This window comes from Falco naumanni, chromosome W (genome assembly GCF_017639655.2).
Source record: "Falco naumanni isolate bFalNau1 chromosome W, bFalNau1.pat, whole genome shotgun sequence".
Lineage (NCBI taxonomy): Eukaryota > Metazoa > Chordata > Aves > Falconiformes > Falconidae > Falco > Falco naumanni.
The window spans coordinates 5,850,639-5,874,580 of record NC_054079.1 but is presented as its reverse complement, the minus strand read 5'-3'; the positions used below and the strand labels follow the sequence as shown (position 1 = coordinate 5,874,580).

The 23,942-nt window shown below is 41.3% G+C and overlaps 1 protein-coding gene across 6 annotated transcripts in view; it reads right to left on the bottom strand.

Annotated features, from left to right (window-relative positions):
* LOC121080536 (zinc finger protein 532-like) overlaps window positions 1-23,539 on the bottom strand; it is a 50,091-nt gene extending 26,552 nt beyond the window's left edge. The window contains exons 1-4 of one of the 6 annotated variants that reach the window (XM_040578612.1): window positions 23,385-23,539; window positions 22,502-22,661; window positions 7,499-9,858; window positions 1,090-1,271 (exon numbers count right to left, since the gene is read on the bottom strand). In XM_040578612.1, coding sequence (XP_040434546.1) covers window positions 1,090-1,271; window positions 7,499-9,838 — 2,522 coding nt within the window. In that variant the 5' untranslated portion in view covers window positions 9,839-9,858; window positions 22,502-22,661; window positions 23,385-23,539. Of the gene's footprint in view, window positions 1-1,089; window positions 1,272-7,498; window positions 9,859-20,727; window positions 20,839-21,301; window positions 21,507-22,501; window positions 22,793-22,973; window positions 23,012-23,384 lie in introns of those variants that run through there. The other 5 variants (XM_040578611.1, XM_040578610.1, XM_040578613.1 and 2 more) reach the window with 5 other exon arrangements.
* Between the last annotated feature and the right edge of the window lie 403 nt (window positions 23,540-23,942).

Genomic DNA, 23,942 nt, shown 5'->3' with positions numbered 1-23,942 from the left:
GAATCCCTGAAGATGATTCTGTTTACAAACCCAAGAGACTCAGACTAGAGGGAAGTGGAAGCAGCAGAATAAGAAATGTAAGACAAGACAGACTACTGCTTGGCAGAAAAGAATCAAAAAGAAGAACCCAAAGAAACAGCGCTGAGAGTTGTGCTCACTCTGAAAACAGACTGTCACGGCAGCTGGTTTGATGCAGGAAAAATGCTTTCTTCCCCTAGTGAAGATTTCACAGCCATCCTCGTAAATGAACTTGTGTCACCTGAAGGGGGGACAAGATGCCTACCGCTCATTTTTAAATCGCCCTTCCCCAGTCAGACAGGACAAAGTGGAAATGTTTTAGGAGAGCTGAGCAAAGCTCAGCTGTACGGGTTGCTTCTTTGATCTCTTGCTGTGCTGCCTGCCATTCAGTGCAAGTAAAATTCTAAGATAAAACCATTTTTCAAGCTTTTCCAAACTTACCATTTCCATGAAATGCCTCTGATCCCCAATTTCTCAGTGAGTTGCCATTACAGGGAAACATAAGAATAAAAAGGAAACTGAAGAGTAACAAAGAACCACCAGAAGATCAGGCTGTTAGAATGAGAAAGGTAATTTTCAAGTAATGTAAAGCTGAGGAATCTTGACTTCCCATAGAAAAGAGAGCAACCAAACAGGTGCAGTACACCCATCAGCATCTTGATGATAAATTCTGGCAGTAAATACTTAAAATTGACTGTTCTAGCAGGGAGAACAATCTAAGACTCAATGTTTTGAAAAAACTCAAAAGGTTTTTTTAAGAATCTGAAATTAAGAAAATATATCTGCATTCTCTAGCCCTTATGAACTGTGAAGTCCTGAATCCGACATTTTATGGCTGGATGAGATTAGCTAATATTCTGATTTAGTAACATACAGAAGTGGATGCCCAAAACAAAGCAAAATCCTAATGTGGTATTTATTCCAAAATTTGTAGTACTAATAGCACTGTTGCCATGACAACCTTAAACCCATAAAGCTGTATTCTACAAACAATACTTATGAAAATGGAAAATTAATTTTAAAAGCATAAATTATACATAAATTGACAACAAAAGTAATCATTATACTGACCGAAAACCAACTCTTCGGGTATAATGCAGGCAGTTCTTAGTGACATGAGTCTGGAAGTGAACAGATCTGCAGATTGCTCCACATTCAGGACACGTGTATGGAGATTTATGCTGATGAATTCTCTGGTGTGATGCAAAACTGCACTGGTTAGGAAGCAGCATCTGGCAGATATTGCATGTCTTCTAAACAATAAACCAAAATAGATGAAACAAAAGGTTTGGTTCAACTATACATAACGTCTTGTGTCAAACACTGTAATATATCAAATCAAAGGTTAAATGTTATGACTGTGATGTGAACCAGAAGAGGTAGGCAAGTGCTAAACGCGGGCCCTACTGACAAATCTTGTAGGGCAGAGCTGGCAGATACTGGTAACTAGACATACTGGCATTCTGGGCCATTCTGACACAACAGAGCTCTTTCATATACCACTCATCACGGGGGACGCACGTTGGTTTATGCAAATCTTACTTAGGTGCCTCACAAGATTACCTTGATAGTGCAAGGGGCCTAAGTACAACCTGAGAATCAAACCTTATGGTTTCAGTTCAGTGCACCACATAAAAGTAAAAAAAAGGAAACCACCCAAACCCACCAAAAACACTGTCTTCACTTTCTTTGATCCTTGCTCCTGATTCTTATTGTAATATCCATAATACCAATAAAATGGAATATTATCAGGCAGAAAGCGCATTGATAATGTCAAAAAATATTTCTCAGGCTAGAACACATTATCTGCATTATATCAATATATTGTGCATCTCAGTAAAAACTAGAGATATATAAAATATTTACAAAGCTTTTCTTTGCAGGGTGATCTTTCTACATGAGGGAACAACTTACTAAACTAATTATTTTCTTGTGTTTTGTTACACAAAAATAATTTTTAAAAAATCTTCCAACTATATGTTGGAATATATGCCAAATCAGAAACACTGAAATTATTTGGGTGCTTTGTGCCATTTTTAGGATGAAATGTGAATGATAAAACCCAGGTGTAAACAGGCTTCACTTCTGCTCACAGTTGCTTTCCATCACTGGAGGGCACAAAGAGCCAAACCTGCAAAAGCATTGCAGAAAATGTTTCATTTACAGTAACACATCCTCAAAGCTCTATCCTGTATGGAGCTATGCCTCTGTCTAACTTTGATCATGGATGCCGCTTCACTGACTTTAGCAGAAACACTCATGGTCTCAAAGTCAAGCACAAATACAAGTCTTTGCAGAACAGGACTTTAACTCAACTTAATTTCACAAGACTTTGCTTTGTAAGGCTTTTCAGATTATTATTTTTTCTTATGACTTGGGACTTACGAACCTCACCAGTGACTTATGAAGATTTAGGAACAAAACCAAAACTCCCTCATGACATGGGTATTATTTTAACATGATATTTTTAAAAATGTTATCTGCAAAAGTCTTACGGATGTAGTGATGTGTATATGCTGCAAGAACATAAAACAAAACAAGAACTCCACACAGCTGCATTATAAAGTATCTACTAACCTATGTATGAAGAAATCCTGAAATAATTAAGACATAATTGCTTTCTTCATGGTAAAACAGCTTCCTACTAAAAAACAGGAGCTTCACAAAAAGTCAACCCTTTTTCCCCATTTAGGAGACTCTCCTTTAAATCTCTTCTAAAAAGCAGTAACATCCAGATCATGTAATAGCAGAATCAAAGCTACTATTCTAGAAGAAATTGTACACTGTTAGGAATAGCTTCCATAGGAGTCTGACTTACTAGTATTAGCAACCATGCCAGTAAAATAAGTAACCTGTTTCCATTTAATCAACAGGAGACAGACACTAACTCCGAAGACAGAAAGAAAAAACCTTTATAGACACTGCAAAAAAGGATTATTTTCCTAATAGAACACTGTTTAATATCAAGGTATAAAGTAACTTCTTAACTGCCTTAGCATTTTGACAATATTACTGATAGTCTAAGAACAATCATATTTTTGCATCACAACCTGTACACTCCATTTTTATTATTTTTCTAAAATAACTTTAAATGCTTTTTTTGAGGGCACATGCAAAAACTTTTTCTTTAAAAACAGTAATTTTAAGGAGAAACGTTAACATGAAACATCTTGTGGTCACACACACAGAAGCAAGAAGTGTATTTCATATGGTTCCCTTTTAATGTTTACTTTGTGAACACGGTGGCCTGATATGTTTGAACACAGTCTCCATCCAAACATAGTTCTCAAATGTCCTGACGACAGCAAGATGACAAAATGCAAAACATACAAAACAGAGGAAGTTAGGCAAAGAACACCTACCATTACTCAAATTTAGGTTCAATATTAGCACTATTGCCAGCCTAAAAGATTAGTGGATAGCATGGATACATTTACTACCCTTGCAGAAAGCTCTGTCTGAGGTTAACTATCTGTGGGGATTTTGAACTATCACACTGATTAAAGCCCTTATGACACAGTAAATCTGAAACAGGGTTCAGACACATATAAATATTCACTCTGAAATGCCAAATATTTGTCCTCGATTGACCAAACAGCCATGGCTGGAACCAACGACTCAGGCACTCCAAACCGAACTGGTTTGGGATGTCAACTTTGAAGTCCAGCTTACAGGAAAATCCTAACCATAACTGTACTTAAAATGCACTTGCCACATTTACTTGGCTTCAGTACCATTCCTAAAATCTATCGTTTGCCATTTATGTATTAATAAGCAGGAATATAATACTGGAGAATCTGGAGTATTATCTGATTATGTAAGAAAACAGCAAAACAGAACTTCTTGTTCCATAGATATGTATGGGATTTCCGTAGTCTTTCCAAAGCCTTTCATCTGTAGTACTACAAAATGAAACCAGGATGCTATGCCACAGAAGAGGCATACAACATTCCAACTCTAGCTTAAGCATTATCTACCTGCAAGATTCACCTGTAACACTAGTGAGTTGGACTGACACAAAATGCCAATAATGCTACTTGCTAAGGCCATGGGTTTGCTATTTTGATGAGTACAGTAAAATATTTTAACTAACTACAGTAGAACAAGAAGAATCTACTGTGAAATTCTGAAATTCTGCATGCTTTCTTACCATTTTATTTTGGGCTTAAGGTGACATTAACTTCCAGTTCTCTCATTCCAACCCACACCAAAATAAAACACAGTTTGTGAAAATCATCACCTGCCTGCATTTGAAGTCAAAGTTTCAGAAAAAAAAAGGGTTAGAAGAAAAAATGGTGGAGGTGGAAAATAAAGATACACAAGAACTATGAGTATGAAGGGAAATGAGCTATGTAGTTTCATGGGAGCTATACACTTGTCTCTGTAAGTAAGACTAACATTAATTACCCCACACTTACTACTCCCCCCCCCTTCCCCCCACCTCCCCTTAACAGATGAGTGTTTCATTCAGCCAGGAAACCTGTCAGTGAGTGGTCCCAGTTGCTTGAACTGGAATATTAATGGAAGTAAAGTATTACAGGAAGGTAACAACTTTATAGGGAACATATTTTAATTGCTAGGGCTGTTTTACTATTGTTTATTTTAAAAGAAACATTCTACCTTCATAACAGGAGTTTAAGAAGAACAGGAAGCAACAGCTACTTACTGCTTAGTGTCACGGAAAACACAGAATAGTATATACAATTTCCATTTCAAGAGCAATTAGGTGGGCACTAGAAAGAATAGTAAGCTGCAAATAACTTTTTTCCTATTATTTGTTCGCAAAATCTGAATATTTATTTTTATTTCCTTCCTTCCTTCCAAAGTTAAAATATCAATTTGATCTAACTTCCCTGTCCCCTTCTCCCCATAATGGTAGTTTTACAACAAAAAGTCAGTGCTATGCACTAAGAAGGAAAACAGAAGTCAAGAGTATTTCTCGTCCAAGCTTTTCAAAGGGTAACATACAATGAAAAAAGTACCAAAATATTTATTAATAAATGCCTATACAGAGTCTTTCTTCAGCAAACACTACCCTTGCAGCAATGCTCTGGACGAAAAATGGACAAAAAGATAACTTATAAAGAAAGCAGGATGTATTGCTCTCACTAAAGCAACTGTTCCATTGAAATTTCTATGCTGGGCATTTCAGTACAGCTACAACACTACAGTATGTAAAAAAACAATACAGAATTGAAAACTGCTTCTTGATATATGAAAAGGACTATGAAAAATATTTAATTAATTTGTAAGAGGGTATTTCAAGAAAGAACATTTAAAACTATGTTTATTAAGAGTGTTCTTTTAAAATGGAGTAACAAAAAAATACCTTCTTTTCATTCAGTGCTTTGCAGTAATGAGGTGTTTATTTGGGGTTTTTTAATGCATGGCCTGTTAAGTAGGTATTAAGGCCTTATTCATACATCAGCTCTTAAAAGAAAGCAAGCTTCCAACAAGAGACACAAACACACTGACAGGTAGAAAGGCAATGCTGACTTGTTTCCTGTACCTTCATGAGCTTTCCTCCCTGAACAGCAGTACCTGTGCACCCACACTTATCTTTCCACCTAACTGCAGTCGTATTTTGACAATCTATGAAAACCTTGGTTACTTTCCCATATAAAATCACCAGGGTAAGCAGTACCTAACAGGACATGCATAGAGAGCAAACTCAGCAGCAGGGCAAAAGCACCAGACAGAAGTACCAGGAAAAGGCAAAAGGTGTTTCTAATCTGTTTAGTTTACCTGTCCACAGAAAAAAAGGCCCCCACAGAAAGTGAGCACATTATCTTTGGTTATTCTTTATTGGTTTTTTTCCATTTTATCCTTACCTCATCCTCCCAACCTATTTTCAGTATATTTATCTGTCTCTCATCCACTTGCTTTATCTTGGTGACTTAATTGCTTGATTTTATAGTACCAAGAACAACGGGGTTTTCACAAGGCCTACCGGATCTTATCATACCAAATGATACCTAATGGACCTATTATGAAAAAAGAGATAAATCTAACACCAATAAGCACCAACAAAGCAGTTAGCTAAAAACCAGTTACTGAGCATTAAGTAACTCGAGAGCTGGTGCTGAATATACTTATGGTCAGCCATTCAAAACTGCAGCAAGGACAGAATACATTCTGCTAACTTCTTTCTGACAAAAAGCTTCCATAAACTCGCTTTAGGTAGGCACATCTGTACTATCTTACAAACAGAAATCCACTAACATTTCTCTGTGAATCCAGGCAATTTTGGCCTAAGTCTGCTAGCCAGTTAGCAAAGTAGGAGCTGAGCCAGAGCCACACAATCCATATAGTCAAGATAATTTCCACACTCTAATCTCTTTACATTACTATCTGTAGTGGTGGGTGCAGTGTAACTGCTTTGTGGCCACAGAACAGCTCTTAAGTTTAGCAAATAGATCTGACAGGAACCTGTCTGCACTTCTAGGACTAGTGGATTTTTTCCTAACTGCAGGACTTAAAAATCTTTATCCTGTACGCTGCTGTGTGATTCCCAGGAATATTCCTGAGGCATTCCTGTCTTGGTCAGTCTGAGCATGTTTACAGGTTTTCAGCTTTCGACATAGCAAGCAGCTGCAACACCAAGCTCAACTGAATGCTTTGAAACACACCAGAATCCCTTTTAATTGGCACACCCCTAAAGAAATCCAACTACATCATTTAATTAACGATCTTAACTCTTACAGGTTTATAAAATACATCGCATACTGATTAATATTTTTTATTTAATTATATGTTTCTTTCAGATTAGGCCACATACATTAGTAAAGAACTTTAAAAAGGTTTGTAAATTTAACTCATTAGCAATCATAAGAGGAAAGGAAAACCAACACAAATAAATAAATGGTCACACAGCAAGAAGTGCATGCTAGCGAACACCACTTTTCACTTTTGTTTAAGAAAGTCCTGAAGAAAACAGCATGCATATCCTTTCAATCGAATCAGTGTGCCATTTATTTATTGCCTAGAGTCCCTGTAGATGAGGAATGCCTAGCTCTCTTATGGTGCTTTATGAAAATAATAAAACCTGAAAACAAATCAAGAATGAACCGCTTAAAACTATCATTCAGATTGAACAGATGGGCTGTTAGTGAGGGTGCCAATTAAATGGATTCCACAAGATACTCAAGTTCCAAAGCACAGAAAGGATCATTAAAAATTCTTCGCAAAGACTATTATTACTTTCAGTATTATGATACTCAGCTCTAAGAAAGCTAATGCTAAATTTTAGCAGAAATTAAGTGTCGATTTTGGACTTCAGGCTCTAAGAAATTATAAGAAAACTCTTATTTAAAAAACGTTGACATCCACTATGTAAGTGCTTGCAAGATCTTTTGTGTATTTTGTTTGTAATTTTAATCACGGAGGTTCAGATAATTAACAGCTAAATGAAAGTAAAAACATATCAAAGTCTCCTAGGTTTATAGATGAAACACTGGAATTTAAACATATGATACTCTACTTGTCCACTTGTGTCTGCAGCCTGCTGGAAATGAGTTGCAAGAGATGTCTCATCTTGGAAAACTTCATTACACTCCAAACACTTTAGACTATGTCTACAGAGTTTCGATGGATCTTCATCTAGTGGCATAGCTGGGATGACAGGAGTACTTGATGGGGCCGATATTACTGTCCCAGTTAAGCCAGACTGTATCTTTGTTACAGTATGTGTGCCAACTCCCACAGGGCTTTGAATCATAGACGTAGCAGTATTGCTTGAAGGAGATGCTATCATTTGATCTGCTGGAACTGGTTTTAAAATCAGGTGTGAACACTGCATTACAACTCCTTTTTCCTTGTGTCCACGAGCATGGGAAAGAAGACTGCACTTATTGTAGAAAACTAAATTTTTTGTACAGTGATTGCACGTCACTTCAATTCGCACACTCCTCCTGTCATAATGCTGGGTCAGGCTCTTCTCAAGAGCAAATGAGTCGCCACACTCCAAACACTTGTAACCTCGTGTTGGTAATGTTATTCCGGCATTGGCAGGGGGACTAAGGTTTGGGATGTAAACTGGTACAGGATTGACGCTACTCAGCACCTTATTGAACGCTTCCACTACAGAACTTTGTAAAGATGACACCACTTGGACTCGAGACATTTTTTTAGAAGGCTGTGAGGCTGCTGCAGAAATTATTGCCTGCTTTATTTGTTGCTGAGGTTTTGTTAGCACTTGGCGGAGTTCAGAGGCGGTTTGAGCACCTTGAGGCAGAAGATTAAGGTTGGCAAGATGGACTGTCTTTGGCACAAGTTTAGCACTGGCAAGGCTTGATGCTGGCACCACAACAGTCTGCTGCTGTATAGCGTTGGCAGCTTTTATAATGGCGTTACTGGCACTCTGCACTGAAGCAGCAGATATCACGGTGGCTTTCACTGTAGTATTGTTCGCAAGCTTCAAATTTATAACTTGTGAACCTGCTGTTTTAACTGCTGAAACAGGGAGAAAGGCAGTAGCCACAGGTTTGATAGTGACCTGTTTTGGTGCAAGTTCTGCAGATGCAACTGCATTGGTGACAACTGTGGACTGGAGAGGAGCTCTGGGAGGAGAGGAAAGAACAGCAGCTGAAGTTGGTGAGGACAGGAGAGAAGTCATGGAAGTTACCATAGAAGCAGTCTGCTCTGGCTTTTTACCAGAGTCCAAATCAACTTCTGGCAATACTCTAGTAACAGTTCTCTTGATCTCCCCAGAAGAAGTCTTGATGGTTTTAATGCGAACTTTAGGAATTGCTGGTGTTGACCCTGCAGGAGACGATGGAGAACCTTTGCTACTGTTTTCACTTGATACACTTCTGGGACTATCAGGTGGCTTGATATATGGCTTTTTAGCACCATCAATGAGACTCTGAGATTCGGGTGATTTTTCAATAGCCCGAGGACTTTCGCTCATGTCTTTCGGTAATGGAGAAGATTCTCCTGAATTAGACTGTAAATCTTTACTGGTATCTGTAGCTGCCTTTTTAGCACTCAGTGCTGCAATTGCAGCAATGCATGAAGAAAGCTTTGCTGATGACTTTGCTTTCGACTGTGAAATGCTGGCAAGATTTGTTTCACCTTTTTCAGTACTCAGTTTTCCATCAAGTACCCTGTTTTCAAGAAGCTTCTCAGAATTGTCTTTTAGCAATTTGTCCTCTGTTTTTCGAGCTTTAAAAAGCTCATAGACACTTAATTTCATGGAGTTTGTCTCTGCCTCTCGTTTAGCAGCTTTATTTTTATCTATACTACTTGAAACTGGGATTCCAGATTTAATCAAGTTCTCTCCTCCAAGTGCCTTTAGTTTGTCATATTCCTGCTGAGATACAGATCCTGCCAAGACATTTGCTCTGAAATTTGCATGCATTTCCTCTTTATCTGGGGGGTCATCCACCTCAATTTTTTCGTCATCATCAAATTCTTCTGCACTTGATATTGGGCTAAACTGGTTGAAAGCCGAATCCTTCACTGTAGTCTCAGAAGCTGACCCATCATCTTTAATTGACTTCCCTTCATCTTTACTGTAACTATCAAGAGCTGATGACATTTGAAAGCCATTATGCAAGCCATTGCCTGTGGAATGGTGGCCATCCTTGTCCACTCCCTCTGAAGAATCAATAGTACGCACATTTTTCACAATGACACTCACACCAACATCAGACGATGACGGGGCATGAGAATCTTCATCTGTGTGAGCATTTTGTTTTATGTGGCTTTCATGGTCATCATGACCAGATTCAATAGCTGCTTTTGGATCTACCATGTCTGGTATGTCAAAGGCTGCAAGAAGGTCATCAAAATCTGGGGTCTTCATATCCCCCATGGTCATGTATTTGATTGTAAGCAAATCTGTAAAATAAGCAGAAAGTCATAATCTCAATATTTTAAGCTCTAATAGCAGAGTCTTACACAAAGTAAGTGTATGTTCACATACACCATGCAAGGAGGAGTTAATTTCACTTCTGAAATAGTATTTTCAGAAATTATTTGTTACAGAACAGTGTTCCAGTGCAAGTGTACAGTCAAATTATTACATCAAGAGCTACAGTAGTCCATCAGCTTCACAGGCTATAATGTAGTCATTTCATTTGAGGCACCAATTTCTCTTCAGTGACTTTCTTCCTGTCCCGCTTCCTACACTCCCCCACATACACTATGATTACAGGAAGATACCTAGACTTTCAAGAAAATTATGTGAGGCACTTGCAATTCCTCTAAGCATAGATTTTCCTTCACATTTGCATTAACCTGATAAGCCTTCTTGAAGACAGTAAGAAATCTGTTTCTATTAACGGTTTAAGAATGCTTCACTGTTCTCTGTAAATTGAATTGCTTTATAAGAATTACAGAGTAAGTGCCTCCCAATGTTTGCAATGCTTTTTTTCAGCAACTCTAATGAAGGATGTATCTCCACTACTCCTAACAGATGTCTCACCTACTTTGAAGACCTCCCATAACAAGAGATTCTACAACCTCCAATGTAATTTATTCCAGCCTGTTGTGGTTTAACCCCAGCTGGTAACTAACACGCAGCCACTACTCGCTCACTCCCCCCAGGCCAGCAGGATGGGGAGGAAAATCAGAAGGGAATGTAAAACTCAAGGGTTGAGATAAGAACAATTTAATAATTAAAACAGTAACAGTAACAATGACAACAACAGTTATAATGAAAAGGAGGGAAAAGGGGAGAGAAGTGAAATCCAAATGGAAGGGAGAAAAATCCTAAGCGATACAGACTACAACTGCTCACACACCACCTGCTGACCAATGCCCAGCCAGTCCCCCAGCAGCGATCAACAGGCCCAGGCCCACTACCCCCAGTTTATATACCCAGCACAGCATCCTATGGTACGGAATATCCCTTTGGCTGGTTCGGGTCAGCTGCCCTGGCTATGTCCCCTCCCCTTCTCGCTGGCAGGGTCTGAGAGACTGAAAGGTCCTTGACTTAGTATAAACATTACCCAGCAACAACTAAAACTTCAGTGTGTTATTAACATTGTTCTCACACCAAATCCAAAACACAGCACTGCACCAGCTACCAAGAAAATTAACTCTATCCCAGCTGAAACCAGGACACAGTCATTCATAATTTTCACTGCTGTATGTTTCCTACAGCATAATCTCAATCCTTCTTGATGCGATCCAAATGAATCACATGTGGTTCTATACACCAATCCTCTTTGCAACAGCACTTTACTCCGAGAACATTATCTCCCTTCAAAATTCTCCTTTTTAGGCTAACCAACACCAGAACTTAAGGGTTTTCTTTCCCCTCACAGATAACATTTTCCAGATCCTATTATTTTTAATTGCCACTGACCTCTATTGGTGGGGTTTTCCTTGCAATTCCCAAACCAAACAGGTAACTGAAACTTACACAAATGCTGTGTAAAAAGAAAAGCTAACTTTGAGTATACTTCCTAGATTTAAATCCCACTATGACATTTGCCTCTTTTTCACAGACATTTCAATAGTAACATTGAGGAGTGCAACAGAATCACTTGTAGAGATCTACAAAAATCCATTACAGACAGACTTTTTTTCATTTTCTTTCATAATCATGCACAGGTATGATCTGAGATGTTGAGACAGAGCTGTTTTTAATTACTGAACAATGAAAGTACATTACCAGGCCAAAGTTAGTATTCAACAAGAAAAGATATTTAATCAAGTTAAGTGTTATTGTTAGAAAGTGCCCATTCAGGAAGCACCCATCTGTCCTCCTGCCTTTGTATCACACTAAAAGACTGGAAAACATCCTTATTATATAGCTCAAGGTTCTGCCTCCAGCAGCAATTAACCCAGGTCATCACAGAACAATGGTGTGGCTAACTGCAGCAGTGCTCTTCAAGCTCCTCATATTAGCTGAGATAAGCAGGAAGCTACATGCCCCATGGCAGAAGCCTCTTGCCAACAGAGATGCATCCTACAGCTGCAGTAGATCTCTTCCTCCTCCTCTTAGCTCATTATCTTGAGCTCTGCGGAGAAACTACTTGCTGACTGTTGAATTCAGCTGTAACAGTGCTAAGAAAAACTAGTAAGAATGTACATGTTTAAATACCTATTTTTATGCATATCATTATCAACACGGGCAGCACTCTTAACTTTTTCTCAGAAATATAAAGTTTATTAAAATGGCATAATCCCTTTACTTGACAAAAATACGTAAGATTTATGTATTCCATCTACACTGGTGATATGGAGAAATAGTGTGAAATGGGGACGCTTAACACCGACTGTGATTGTATATGTCTACTCAGGAATGTGGGTATGGTGACTGGTCATGGGTGCGGTGTCTGGTCACATAGGCACACAGCTCTGAGGAGACAACTACAGTTTTTGAGGAGACCCCTGCCCCTCTTCCTCTAACAAAGGGGAGACGGGGAGACGCCTGCCCTTCTTCCTCTAACAAAGGGGCTATTTAAAAGAGAATGAGAGAAGATGAGAGACATTCAAATGCTATCTAGAGGGAGGGAGTGCTAAGTCTCCTTGCTGGAGAAGATCAGATGGTCACAAGAACATGAATCACCTACAAACCTGCAAGACCACCACATTCCAGGAAACGGACTGATAAGCTAATTAACATGCGAAGCGGACTGATAAGCTAATTAACATACGAAGCGGGGTTTAGGTAACGAATATGTATAGGCGTTAATTGAATATTCATTTGTTTTATTGTATAAATGTGAGATGGTTTGGCATGCACGCTTGTGGAGGAGCGATCCCCCGTGCATCTGCGCGCAATAAACATACCTACTTTATAACTTTCGAGTTATAGAGTCTAATTCCGCACGTCACTGGGTACCTGGAAGTCATTATGGACTCCAAGAAAGGTAACCGAGGAAAATTTCTCAAGGATACTGGAATACACAGCAATATTTAATGTAATACTCTCAAATAAATATATAATGCTTTTGGGAATTGTTTACATGGTCCACTTAATAGTCTTGTTGTTTTGTCCAACTTATTAACTCCTTTTTGTTGCATCAAGTCCTTCTGCAGAGCTGAACTGAGCATGGGATTCTCTACAAAATATTAGTATTCTGGTGCAACTGATTAATTTACTCTCTTGATTAACTCATAATTCCTTTACTTAATGGATAATATAGAGTAGCCTACTCACCATCAAGGCTTCACTTCACTACTTTAGTAAAGCAAATTGTTATAATCTACTTACTTACCAGATATATACTTATGAGATATAACAATGTTTCATAATTCTGGTTTTATTGTGTATTTGGGTTTTTTAAACCCATTTATCCAAAAACAAGTTTCTAGCCCTCATGCATTTAAAACTAGTAACTGGAATAAAATGAACATAAAGATTTAAGAAAACAGACTAGACAAATAACTAGTACTGCTCCACTCTCTTCCAGTATAGCCAGACTCATTGCGTTCAGCACATGTGGCAGCAGACACCTTTGTATACCAAAGCAATGCGAGTATCACACTTATGCACGGTGCTGTGGACCTTCAGTCTATCCTCTACCTGAAGGATTTCAAGATCCTATGAAAGTGCCACAATTACAAAGGCAGTTACCTAATAAATACAAAAATACATGCACACATAATATCAAAACTACAAAGAAAATTCTTTTAAGAATTAAATAGAAAAGGTTCCAGAAACCAGAGCACACCAAATCCATGTAAAACCACAGAAACACGGTCTTACTGACACAGTTTTCCATGATTTGAGATAATAATAACTTGCCCTCTGATTATACACCTGTCCATAGGTGTCTTTTTGCAGCTGTTATATACACTCAAAAAGAACTAAAAAGTTTTCCTAGTCTAGAACTGCATATACTGGAGTTTAATTAACATTTAGCAATAGCAATGAATTAAGACACATTTGTTCTTTAGTGAGAAACTCAATTAGACTAATTCCAAAATGGGAAAATATGTCAAAATAATTCAGAGGTCTATAGACCAAAGATCATAAATTTATCCACAGAGAGCACACTGCATGAAGTTGCAACTGTCTTTCAAGTCCATGCAGAAGGAACAACTCCCACGCTCCAACAGAGAATGGAATGGTTTCTTCTGCATTAGGGATCCAGAATTACTGCTGCATTTAAGAGATCTCTCCTGTTCTTCAAATTTTTAAAGCAATCTAAGTTAAACAAAAAGGGACAAAAGACATGGCCAATCTTGATAAACAAGTAAGCAAAGTTGTAACATGGACATGTTATTAATCTCTTCCTCACTATTCCAGTATACCATTTTAAGATTCAGTATATAACCTTTGTTTCCACCACAACTATCAGGACTCTGATGCCACGTTCCTCCCCTTTTTTTTTTTTTTTCCACCAAAAACCTTTCAGTAACTGATTCTCTTAAGGATAAAACTCTGCCTTTCATTTCATCCAAGATCAAAATCAACTGACACCCTGGCTGCCAGACAAGCTGTTAGTCTATTCCTTCTCTGGGCCAACATGATGCCTGTAAATACTTCAGACCAGGAAATGAGGCAAGTTCCTGGTTCCCTAAGAAAACCCAATTTTCCAGGAACCAGAATTTCTTCAAGAACTGCTTTTAAAGTGCTGAGAGCAAAGCTCAGTGTCTCCAAAGAGACACACAAAGCTGTAAAAACCAGCATCAGAGGGCTGCCATTAAGATGATATCCAGAATCAAACTGAGAAACAGTCCACAAGGTATGTAATCAAGGATACATTCTTCAGATTAAACAAGTAAAAATGTATTTAAGGAAACAATCTGCAAGACCCCCACCCCCCAATATTCATCCAAAATAGACATTTTTTTCATTTTTAGTTTCTAAATATCAGAAACAAGATTCACCTCAGAACAGGGGACTGCTAACCTGAAGTATGTATTATGAAGAACAATGGTCAAATGATACAATAGATGCCCTAAATTTGTGGATACTCATGTAAAGAGTCAGTTCTTAGATTTCCTGACTCTGTCCAAAGTACTATTTCATTTTCAGATGACATCTCCCTTCGTAACATTCCTTTTCCTTCTCATGGACTAGTTCTGTTCCCTGCCTCTCCACCTGGCTGCCTGCGGATGTTTACCAGCAGAACACCAGGAAAGGCCTACCACTTTCATCCTACAATGTGCAACCTTTAGAGTGCTTGAATTACTTGAGAAAAGTTACTAAAGAAAACCAGTTTCTTCAAAAATTCAAGCATTACTTTGCTTACTGATTACTCAACAACAAAAGTAAGTAAAAAGGAAAAAATTCTGAATATGGCCAATGCGAATTACACAGCTAGAACACCATGGGGCAGTGAGGTGCAATGCTTCTGGGTTCTGCTTTTTTGATGGTGGGCAATAGGACTTCCTAGGAAGATACCACTGAGTCTTAAAAACTTCAGACAACAGACTGAATATACTTACTTTGTGATTTCCATTAATCTCTTTGGTGACAATTGTGTGCACCAATACCTTACTGAAATGTAAGGTGTGAATTAAGTTCTGGAGGATAAACAAAGCTTGTTTTGTTTGTGTTCACACTTTGTTCAAAGTGTGTGTGCATGACTTCCTATGTCCTTTCATAATAGGCACATTTTGAATTATTAGGATCAAGGTCTCATTTACCATCCATAGTACCAATAAGGTTATGCCAGTCCTGATGTAAACATCTTTGTGAAATATGGGGCAGTTTACAGTTAAAATTTACACCAAGCAATCTGCTATTTCAACATTAAGCACTGTATCTATCTGCCTTTAAAGAAAAAGGAAAAGAAGGAAAACAAACAAGGAAAAGAAGGAAAACAAACAAGGAAAAGAAGGAAAACAAACAAGGAAAAGAAGGAAAACAAACAAGGAAAACCCAATTTGTCTTCATGCCCAAGCCTCAATGAGAAATCTGAAATTACACTTCTGGTTTTCGAAAAGGACATTCTACCAATTTTCTTCCTCCCTCCTCCCCCTCAAAAAAGCTTTGGAAGGTAAGTATTAGCCCAGTATTTCAAGTATTAACATTTTTAGGTTTTGTGGTTTTTTTTCTAATATGTGTGGACAGTTTCAGAAGAATTTCATTATTTATTCTTTACTAGCCCAAACAAGTTTTCAACAGGCATTTCACAGAGTCTCAGAACAGCTGAGGTTGAAAGGGAGCTCTGGAACTCCACCTTCTCTGCTCAAAGCCAGGTCAGCTACAGCAAGACACTGTCCAGTCAGGTTTTGAGTATTTCCAAAGATGGAGACCCCAGAACCTCTCTGAAGACAACAGGTTCCAGCATTTCACCACCCTCACAGTAAAAAAAAATATTTAAACTGTTAATCAGCATTCAGACCTACCCACATTCACTTGCCTTTCCACCCACTTGCGACAATATCCAAGTGCATGTCCAGAGTCCACCATCAAACGGAAGCAAGCTGTGACAGATGCAGAGCACAACGCCAGCCCATGCCATGGCCAAATAGAACATTTTGGAATTGGGACAGGGTAAGAAGGTACACAAAGCTCAGCTAGTGGCTGTGATTTATGAGGCTGTTTCTGCGGCCTGTTTCCACAGCAGACGGTACCAGCTGTCATTTGACTTTGATCTACTGTCATGCGAACTGTACATTTAAGATGGTATAAACAAATCTGGATGCTGTAAGGAGGAAATAAACCTGAATGCCAACCTTTCTCAACTATTAATCCAAAATATTGTTCTGTGCTATGCACAAAGACAGTATTATTTCAGAGTAATTGCTAAAATATTTACTAATCAATAAAAAATTATTTAACAAACCCATTCCTCCACGCATTCTATCTAGTTCTAGAATACCACAGAAGCCTATTAATCCACACATTGACTGCCCGAGTTTTAAACCAGCAAACGCTGAAAACAAGCAATAAAACTACCACAGCCAATGCATTATCAAGTGTATTCTGTCGATTTGAATAAAACCACAGTTTGGTTATAACTGTTTAAATTATCTTTAACTTTTCAGTTCAGGAGTGTATTCCATACAAATTTTGGTGGTTCAAAATCACATACACCACGAAAGAAAGCAATGGTAGCAAATTACATTTGGGACGGCAGAAGATGGAAGTCATGGGAAAAAATCGCAAAGCTATTGAATAGCACTTGCCTGTTGTTCGGGGTGTATTGCTATAACCTGGCATACAGACTTAGAGTGCAGGTGTGTGCACACTGTCTTTTCCCAGTATACAAAATAATTTGGGAGTCCCCAGAGGTCATGAGGGTTATACTTATGTCTGCACACAGAATGCCGATGCCGCTGCAGCCAGACTAAAGCTTGAGTGGTTTTGTTGCCTTGTTTGCTGTTAATTCATACAAGCAAAACTTTTTCCAATGGGTTTGCCCACAGATTCAGGTTTAGAGCCTTAGGAATACAAGATCTCTGCAGAGGAGTCTCTTATTCAGTCTTTAAGGTGAGGTATGGCAAAGTGCTATTCTGTGCTTATCACTCAGCTGAGTTTTGCAATTATGGATCACCAAGCCATGTCAAATCAACGAGCAAGATAACCCCAGAATAAGCCCGAGTTGTTTTACAACTATAAGCATGTTACCACCGCTTTCAAAACATATCCATCCCTATAACTGATTATAAAAGAGCGGGTAATAGTCTCTGTCCTCTTTTCTATTATATCCAGCATCTGATTATGGATCCTTCTTATCTGACCTGTTAAAAGATGAGCCCTTTTCCCCTGCAATGATGTAATTAAGCAAAGACAGTTCTTGAGAATTTCTGTTTGTTTTCTACAAATTCCCACAGGGTTTTTTTGACAGCCTTCTACTTCTACAGTAAAATAATTACTTGTAATTTACAACTCCTTAGAAGCCTCATCCTGCAGTCTAACTCCTCCATTTTGTAACTTTTTTTTTTTTTTGGCAAAATGGGTATCTCAAGTTCTCTTTGCATAGGAGAAAACAGGAAGGGAGAGGGGTAATCTTCTGAAGTCTGCTGATTTCCTCTTCTCACACCACCACTGAACTACCTCTTGCACAGTTTCAAGAGAACCATGTGCAACTGGTTCCAAGTTCACTGTTACCAGCCTTTGGCTGGCAAAAAGAACTGGGATTTTCCAACACGAGTAAGGTATCTCCTCTCCCACACCATAAGGAGCAGAACAGATCATTGCTATCTACAGCTGGCCAAATGAAAACTACCTATATTTATCAAAAGATCCAATTAAGGTTTTGGGCCTAGCAGCTTCCCAAATTTCTCCTAAAATGGAGATAAATTAATGAAGAGCAGGTAAATCCCTATACCATTCTTTCTGCTCTCTACTTAAAAATGAATTATGAAAATGGCTTAATTTTGTACTTCTGGATGTAAAATGGGCTGGGACAGTAATGTGTGAATAATTCAGATGTACAACTATAATGAACAGAATTCTGCAATTCCCAATTTAATGCAAATTTGAATCACATTCTAAATGGCACTTGCTTCCTGCCTTTTTTTTTTTTTTAAGTGGATAGCAGTTCTTACGCAAAAACAGTGTGAAGCAGCTGCAGACAGTCTTGATAAGAGCACTCGAAGTCAGGCAGGGCTTGCCTGTGCAACACTAGCAACAAACAGACCCTAAAACATTAGGATCAAGGTTTTTTTGGCCTTTGTTTTTGTGGGTTTTTTAACCATACATCCCCAGCAATCTGTATGCATATTTATATTTTAACACACATTCATACTTCTAAGAAAACCAAAGTTAGTTAATTCATTCAAAAGAGGCTTGGAACTTGATAAATCATTACCCTTATTCTCAAGATCAAATACCTGAAACAAGCCTCAATGCAAAATGAGATCACAATTGCTGATACAGAGGACCGATCCCCCAGCATTAAGCAGCATTTTCTGCTGGAAAGCTGGCCTACATGCAAAATAAAAATTTCCTGGTGAAAAGCATTTATACATATTATTAGACTAAAACAATAAAACTCACCAAGAACACTGCGGACTCCAGCATCTAGTCAGGTTTCTTATCTTACAGTCTATAAAAATCCCTGCAAATTCAACACCTCCTTTGCTAAAAATAAAAATTCATAGTACAGCTCACGTTCAAAAATTCAAACGGAACAGATACATTGAGTTTTGTGACAATTCAAGAACTTACAATTTTAAATCTGCTCACTATTCTGGCAGAAAAAGAAAAAAAAATCTAAAAGGTGCTCTCATGTAACATATGAATTTTAGCTGACACTTGGAAAAGAACATGCATCATCAGCAGCAGCAATAGATACTATTCCTATATTCCTATCCATGCAATAAGAATTCATGTTTGCAAGTATAATTTTGCTACAGATGTCTATAGTCAAATAGAGAACCTCTGCATTCAAATCATGAAAGATATGAACAGAAATCAACACAGCAATCAGTTAGGCATTTTGCTCCACCAAGCAAGCTATTTACTGCCCTATCAAATCTGAGAAACAACACATTGTAGCTGCATTAAAACCCACAAAACCATAATTTCAGGCTAAACATTAGCATACTATTTTCACTTTTCTACAATTAATATCTAAATACCTTACGTAATCTACTGCAGTCAGAAATAAGGTTCCCTTGTACTGTCACTCTCTGATGCAGGCACCCTGCCTATCATCATCAGCCACCATACAACTTACCCAATGTCCACAAGCTCTCAAGGCTTTTAAGACTGTCTACTTTATTCTGCTAAGCACAGAGGAAAAGACCCTAATTTCACACTACAACAGAACATTTTCAATGTTTTGCCTCCATATTTATCTTGATTGTAGACCACCAAACCAGCTAACACAGCCAGGTTTGGTCAGAAGTTTTTTTAAAAAATCATACTGGTTAAGATTCTAGAGTTGCTGATTTCCTGTTATAGGAAGTAAGAGTTCTAGCAAAAGAATCCCCAGGGCAAAATGTTTAGTGTTCCAATGTGTAAGCTCTAACAGCCTTTGTTCTTCCCTTTGCTATATTCATTACTGCTTTCTTCTCTCTCCCCCTCTCCCTCTCTCTGAATCCTTCAGCTTTCACTAAAAGATACCAATGCCAGCTCAAATCTAAGTACACATTTATTTTTTAGATGAGAAGGGGAAAAAAAATATCCATTATCCATTGCTTTGAGTTAAAAGTAGTCATCTCTCAAGAGCTGATGCACTGCCCATCCGGTTTCCTATTCTTATTTTATTACTGCACAATATTATAATTCATGCCACTAATAACCCACTGGAACTCCATCAAACCTTTAAAATACATCTTTCCACTTGACTGCTGCAAAATTCTCCCTGGGTTACAACAGTTTAAGAAACACCATCCATACTACTTATTTTGTATGGTGGTTTGTTTGTTGTTTTTTTTTCCTGTGTAGGCTATATTAAATACATGTTTAACACTGACTACCTTAATTCAGAAGTAAGTATCGGCTTGCTCAGATATGGCCAAACAAGCACCCTTTGAATAATTAGACAGCAAATTCTGAATGCGTAATGCTGTAATACAACACAGAACAGTTCACTGCCATGTGGTCCATGATTTATGATTGTCACTCAGAGGCCTATTCCGTATCACTACATTGTGAAAAAAAGGTATACCTGGATGTATATTTCAGTGAAAATACTGTATTTAGCCAAGATATCAGTAAGTCTTTACAAATAATAACTTTAATCCTATTAAAACTGGAGGACGTTAATAGCATTCCTTTACTAACACTCACAAACAATTGTCTCCTTACTGATGTGCAAAGTGTGCAATCAGGAGGCAGATTTACTTTTCACCCACATGTACCTTCATGCTATTAAGATTCATATCCAAAACACCACATCTCACCTTGTGAACCTTGACTTTTGAAAGATATATATTTTTTTTAGCCAATGCTCAGTTACTGCCACAGATGCATTACCTCTGCAAATATGAAAGGGTTAAAGGCAGCCCCAATCAATAGGCCTACAAGGAGAGAGAGAGAAGAAAAAAAAAAGGGGGGGGGGGAACGAGTATGCCTTACAGCATCTTTGCAATGCTTTTACGCACAATTCTACAACAACATTGTTTCCTTTTGGCCTTACAGAAAAGCACAGCATACCCCCCCCCTTAACATCTCCTAAAGAAGAAAACCACAAGACAGTACCCTGTAAATAAAACAGCATGCAAAGCAGCATTCTTCAGTCACAAGCATAACTACAATTACAAATCATTCAGTCAATTTTATTTAGTTTAGTTTTAAAATAGACTGCATAGCCAGTGTCCCACCCTTGCAAAGCAAAAATATTTTAATAAGGGTCATAAATCTCAGCTCTTGCCCATTCCTTAAGCATAAAAAGGCATGAAAAGCCAAAGTAATCTCAGTTACTGCAAATATGTACATTTATATACAGAATCCTTTATGACTATATTAGCCACATACCAGTGCTGTGTGTCTAAAGTGTGCATTCACATACTGTTTTGGGATGGTATCTTTCTGCAAGCTCCTCTGCTTTTGGCTGCCATGAAGGGAGGAAGCTATCCCACTGTAGTAGCTCAGTGACTGCATTGTGTTCAGGAGCTGATCTGCCTCAAACCAGTTCCAGCCGGTTCTGGTCACCCTACATAAAAAGCTATGGCAACCCTCGCTGAGTTGCCAACAAGTCACTGAAAATCGCAGGGGCTCTTTTTTCTGTGGTGGCGGGGACGGCCGCAGCCCTGTCCCCCTGGTGCCCGGCCCACGCAGCCCCCTTGCTCCCCAGTGCCGCCCAGTGCCGCCCACGCGCTCCCTTCCTCTCCTCCCCCACTTACCTCCCACAACCTGGCTGAAAGCTGTGAGTGTGTGCGTGCCTGTCTGTAGCTAACAAAGAGACCACAATAAAAATCCTCACAGGATCTCTCTTGCAGCACCAGGCAGACTTGGCCACAGCACTGGGAGACAGGCTGCTAACCAAGGGCTGCTCCCCACAGCATACGGGGTGGCCGCGGCTCAGTGTCACATCTGCCCCCTCATACCCACGGCCGTGGGGTGGCTGAGCAGGGGCTTCTCTGCCTTGCTGCACCTGGGGCCGCTTGGGTGGCATTTTCTCTCCTCTGCACGGCGTTACCACAGAGATTACCCACACACCTCCCTACCCTCAAGAAATCCATTTCCACAGCAGTGAGATGCCTGCAAAATAGTTCCCTTGCCCCCTCCTCGGAGCACCGAGTTTGCTGCTGAGCTCCAATATTTTTTTTTCCTCTTTAATTTTGCTACTCAACTATCCTTGAGGCACTGAAAAGAAGAAAGCTGCAGACCCATGCCTGACCGGCCCCCCCTGCCTTCCCACACCTGCTGCTGCGGGGGAGGCCAGGACATGCTCTGCGCAGCCTGCTCGGCTCCAGCCCTGCAAAGATGGCTGCTGGCTGCAGCTGCTTGCTCGGCCCCACACCTCTCTCTGGGGCAATTTCTGAGCAAGGTCACAACTCCCTGGCAATGCCCGAGTCCCTTGAGAGCAGGGGTCCGCGCCCACCTGCGCCATGGCAGCTCTGCTCCTAGCCCGCTCCCCCTCCTTCTCTGCCACCCAGGGCCTTTCTCCTGCGTGGCTGCCCAGTCACCCCAAACCGAGATATCATTCGCCCCGCTCTTCTTTTGGCTACTCACCCTCACACTGGCACAACCAGTAACTACCTCCGCCTATGCGCCAAGCCCCATCCTCTCCAGGATCAGCCGTGAGATGGCTCTTCTGCAAGGCTTTCCTCCGAGCCAGCTGCCAGCTAGGCTACACCAACCAGCCCCTCTGCTCTCCGGGCTGCACCTGTAACTGTTAGCAGAGGTCTCGGGCACAACCCTTCATCCCCCTTCCCCTGTGGAGAGAGCTGAGATCTGGCACTTTCTCCACATCCCTCATCCCCACCCCATTCTGGGGAAAAGGACCATGTTCTTCCGCTGCCTCAGCCACGTCTTCTCCACACAGGCAGCTGAGGCCGGCCCTCCCTCAGCCCCTCAGCCCCTCAGCCCGGGTGGGCTGCTTCCGCCTCTGCGGGCCGTCGTGGCCGCGGCCCCCTCCCCTCAGCGCGGCGCCCGCGCCGCCCCCGCCAGGCCCACCAGCCCCGCGGCCCGGGCTCGGCCCTACCCGAGCGGACCCTGCCGAGGCGCCGAGACGCGGGCGAGAGAAGCAGCCCCCGCTACGCGCGGGGGGCGCCCGGGAAGGGGAGGCCGCGGCCCCGCCGGCGACAGGGAGGGCGGCCGGGCGCAGGGAACGGGATGGGGGGTGGCGGGACGGCCACGTCCGAGCGACATCCCCCACCCACCCCGCTTCCCGCAGAGCCGGGCCGCGGGCCCTGCCAGCCCCGGGGTTCCGGCGGCCGCCGCCCAGGCAGCGCCCCAGCCCCGGAGCGGCCCGAGCCGAGTGAGGTGAGCCGAGCCGAGCAGGCCCGGCAGGCCGCTCCGCCGCAGCCGGCCTGCGCGCAGGCGAAGCGGGTGCCGGGCCGGCAGGAAGGCGACCCCCACCGCATGCAAACTCCGCACCCCCATGCAAACACACCTGCTGCGGCCCCGCGGCCCGGCCGCGGCTGCTCCGGCCGGCGGCCTCAGGCGAGCATGGCTAAGGTCCGCGCTGCCTCGGCCGCCCGCGGAGCGGCCTGGCTAAGAGATGGTGGAACATAACGGCAGGGAGGCTCTGCCGGGACTGAGGAGAAGGAGGGGGTGGGGGTGCCTTGGCTTGCACAGATGGGGGAGACGCTCCCGTGTGATTCCGTGTGAAACGGCTCCCTAGAGTGTGCCGGGGGCGGGGAGGGCTGCCGCTGCCGCCGAGCGCTCCGCAGGCAGGGGCAGGGGCCGGGGCCGGGGAGGTCGCGGCCTCCCGCAGCCCGGGGCGGGGGTTCCCCGCTCAGCCGGCTGCGCTCGCCGAGCCCAGGCGGCCGGGGGATCCCGCCCCGAACGGGAACGCGCCGGGCCGGTTCCGATCCCTCCTCCGGGTCCTTGCCGCGGCCCTGCGGGTAGGGACGGGGCAGGTGCCCGGGAAAGCCCTGCCCGGGTGCCCTGCGCCTCGGGGCCCGCCGCAGCCGCCGCGCCCTCCCCGGCCGCCTGCTCTCCGTCAGCA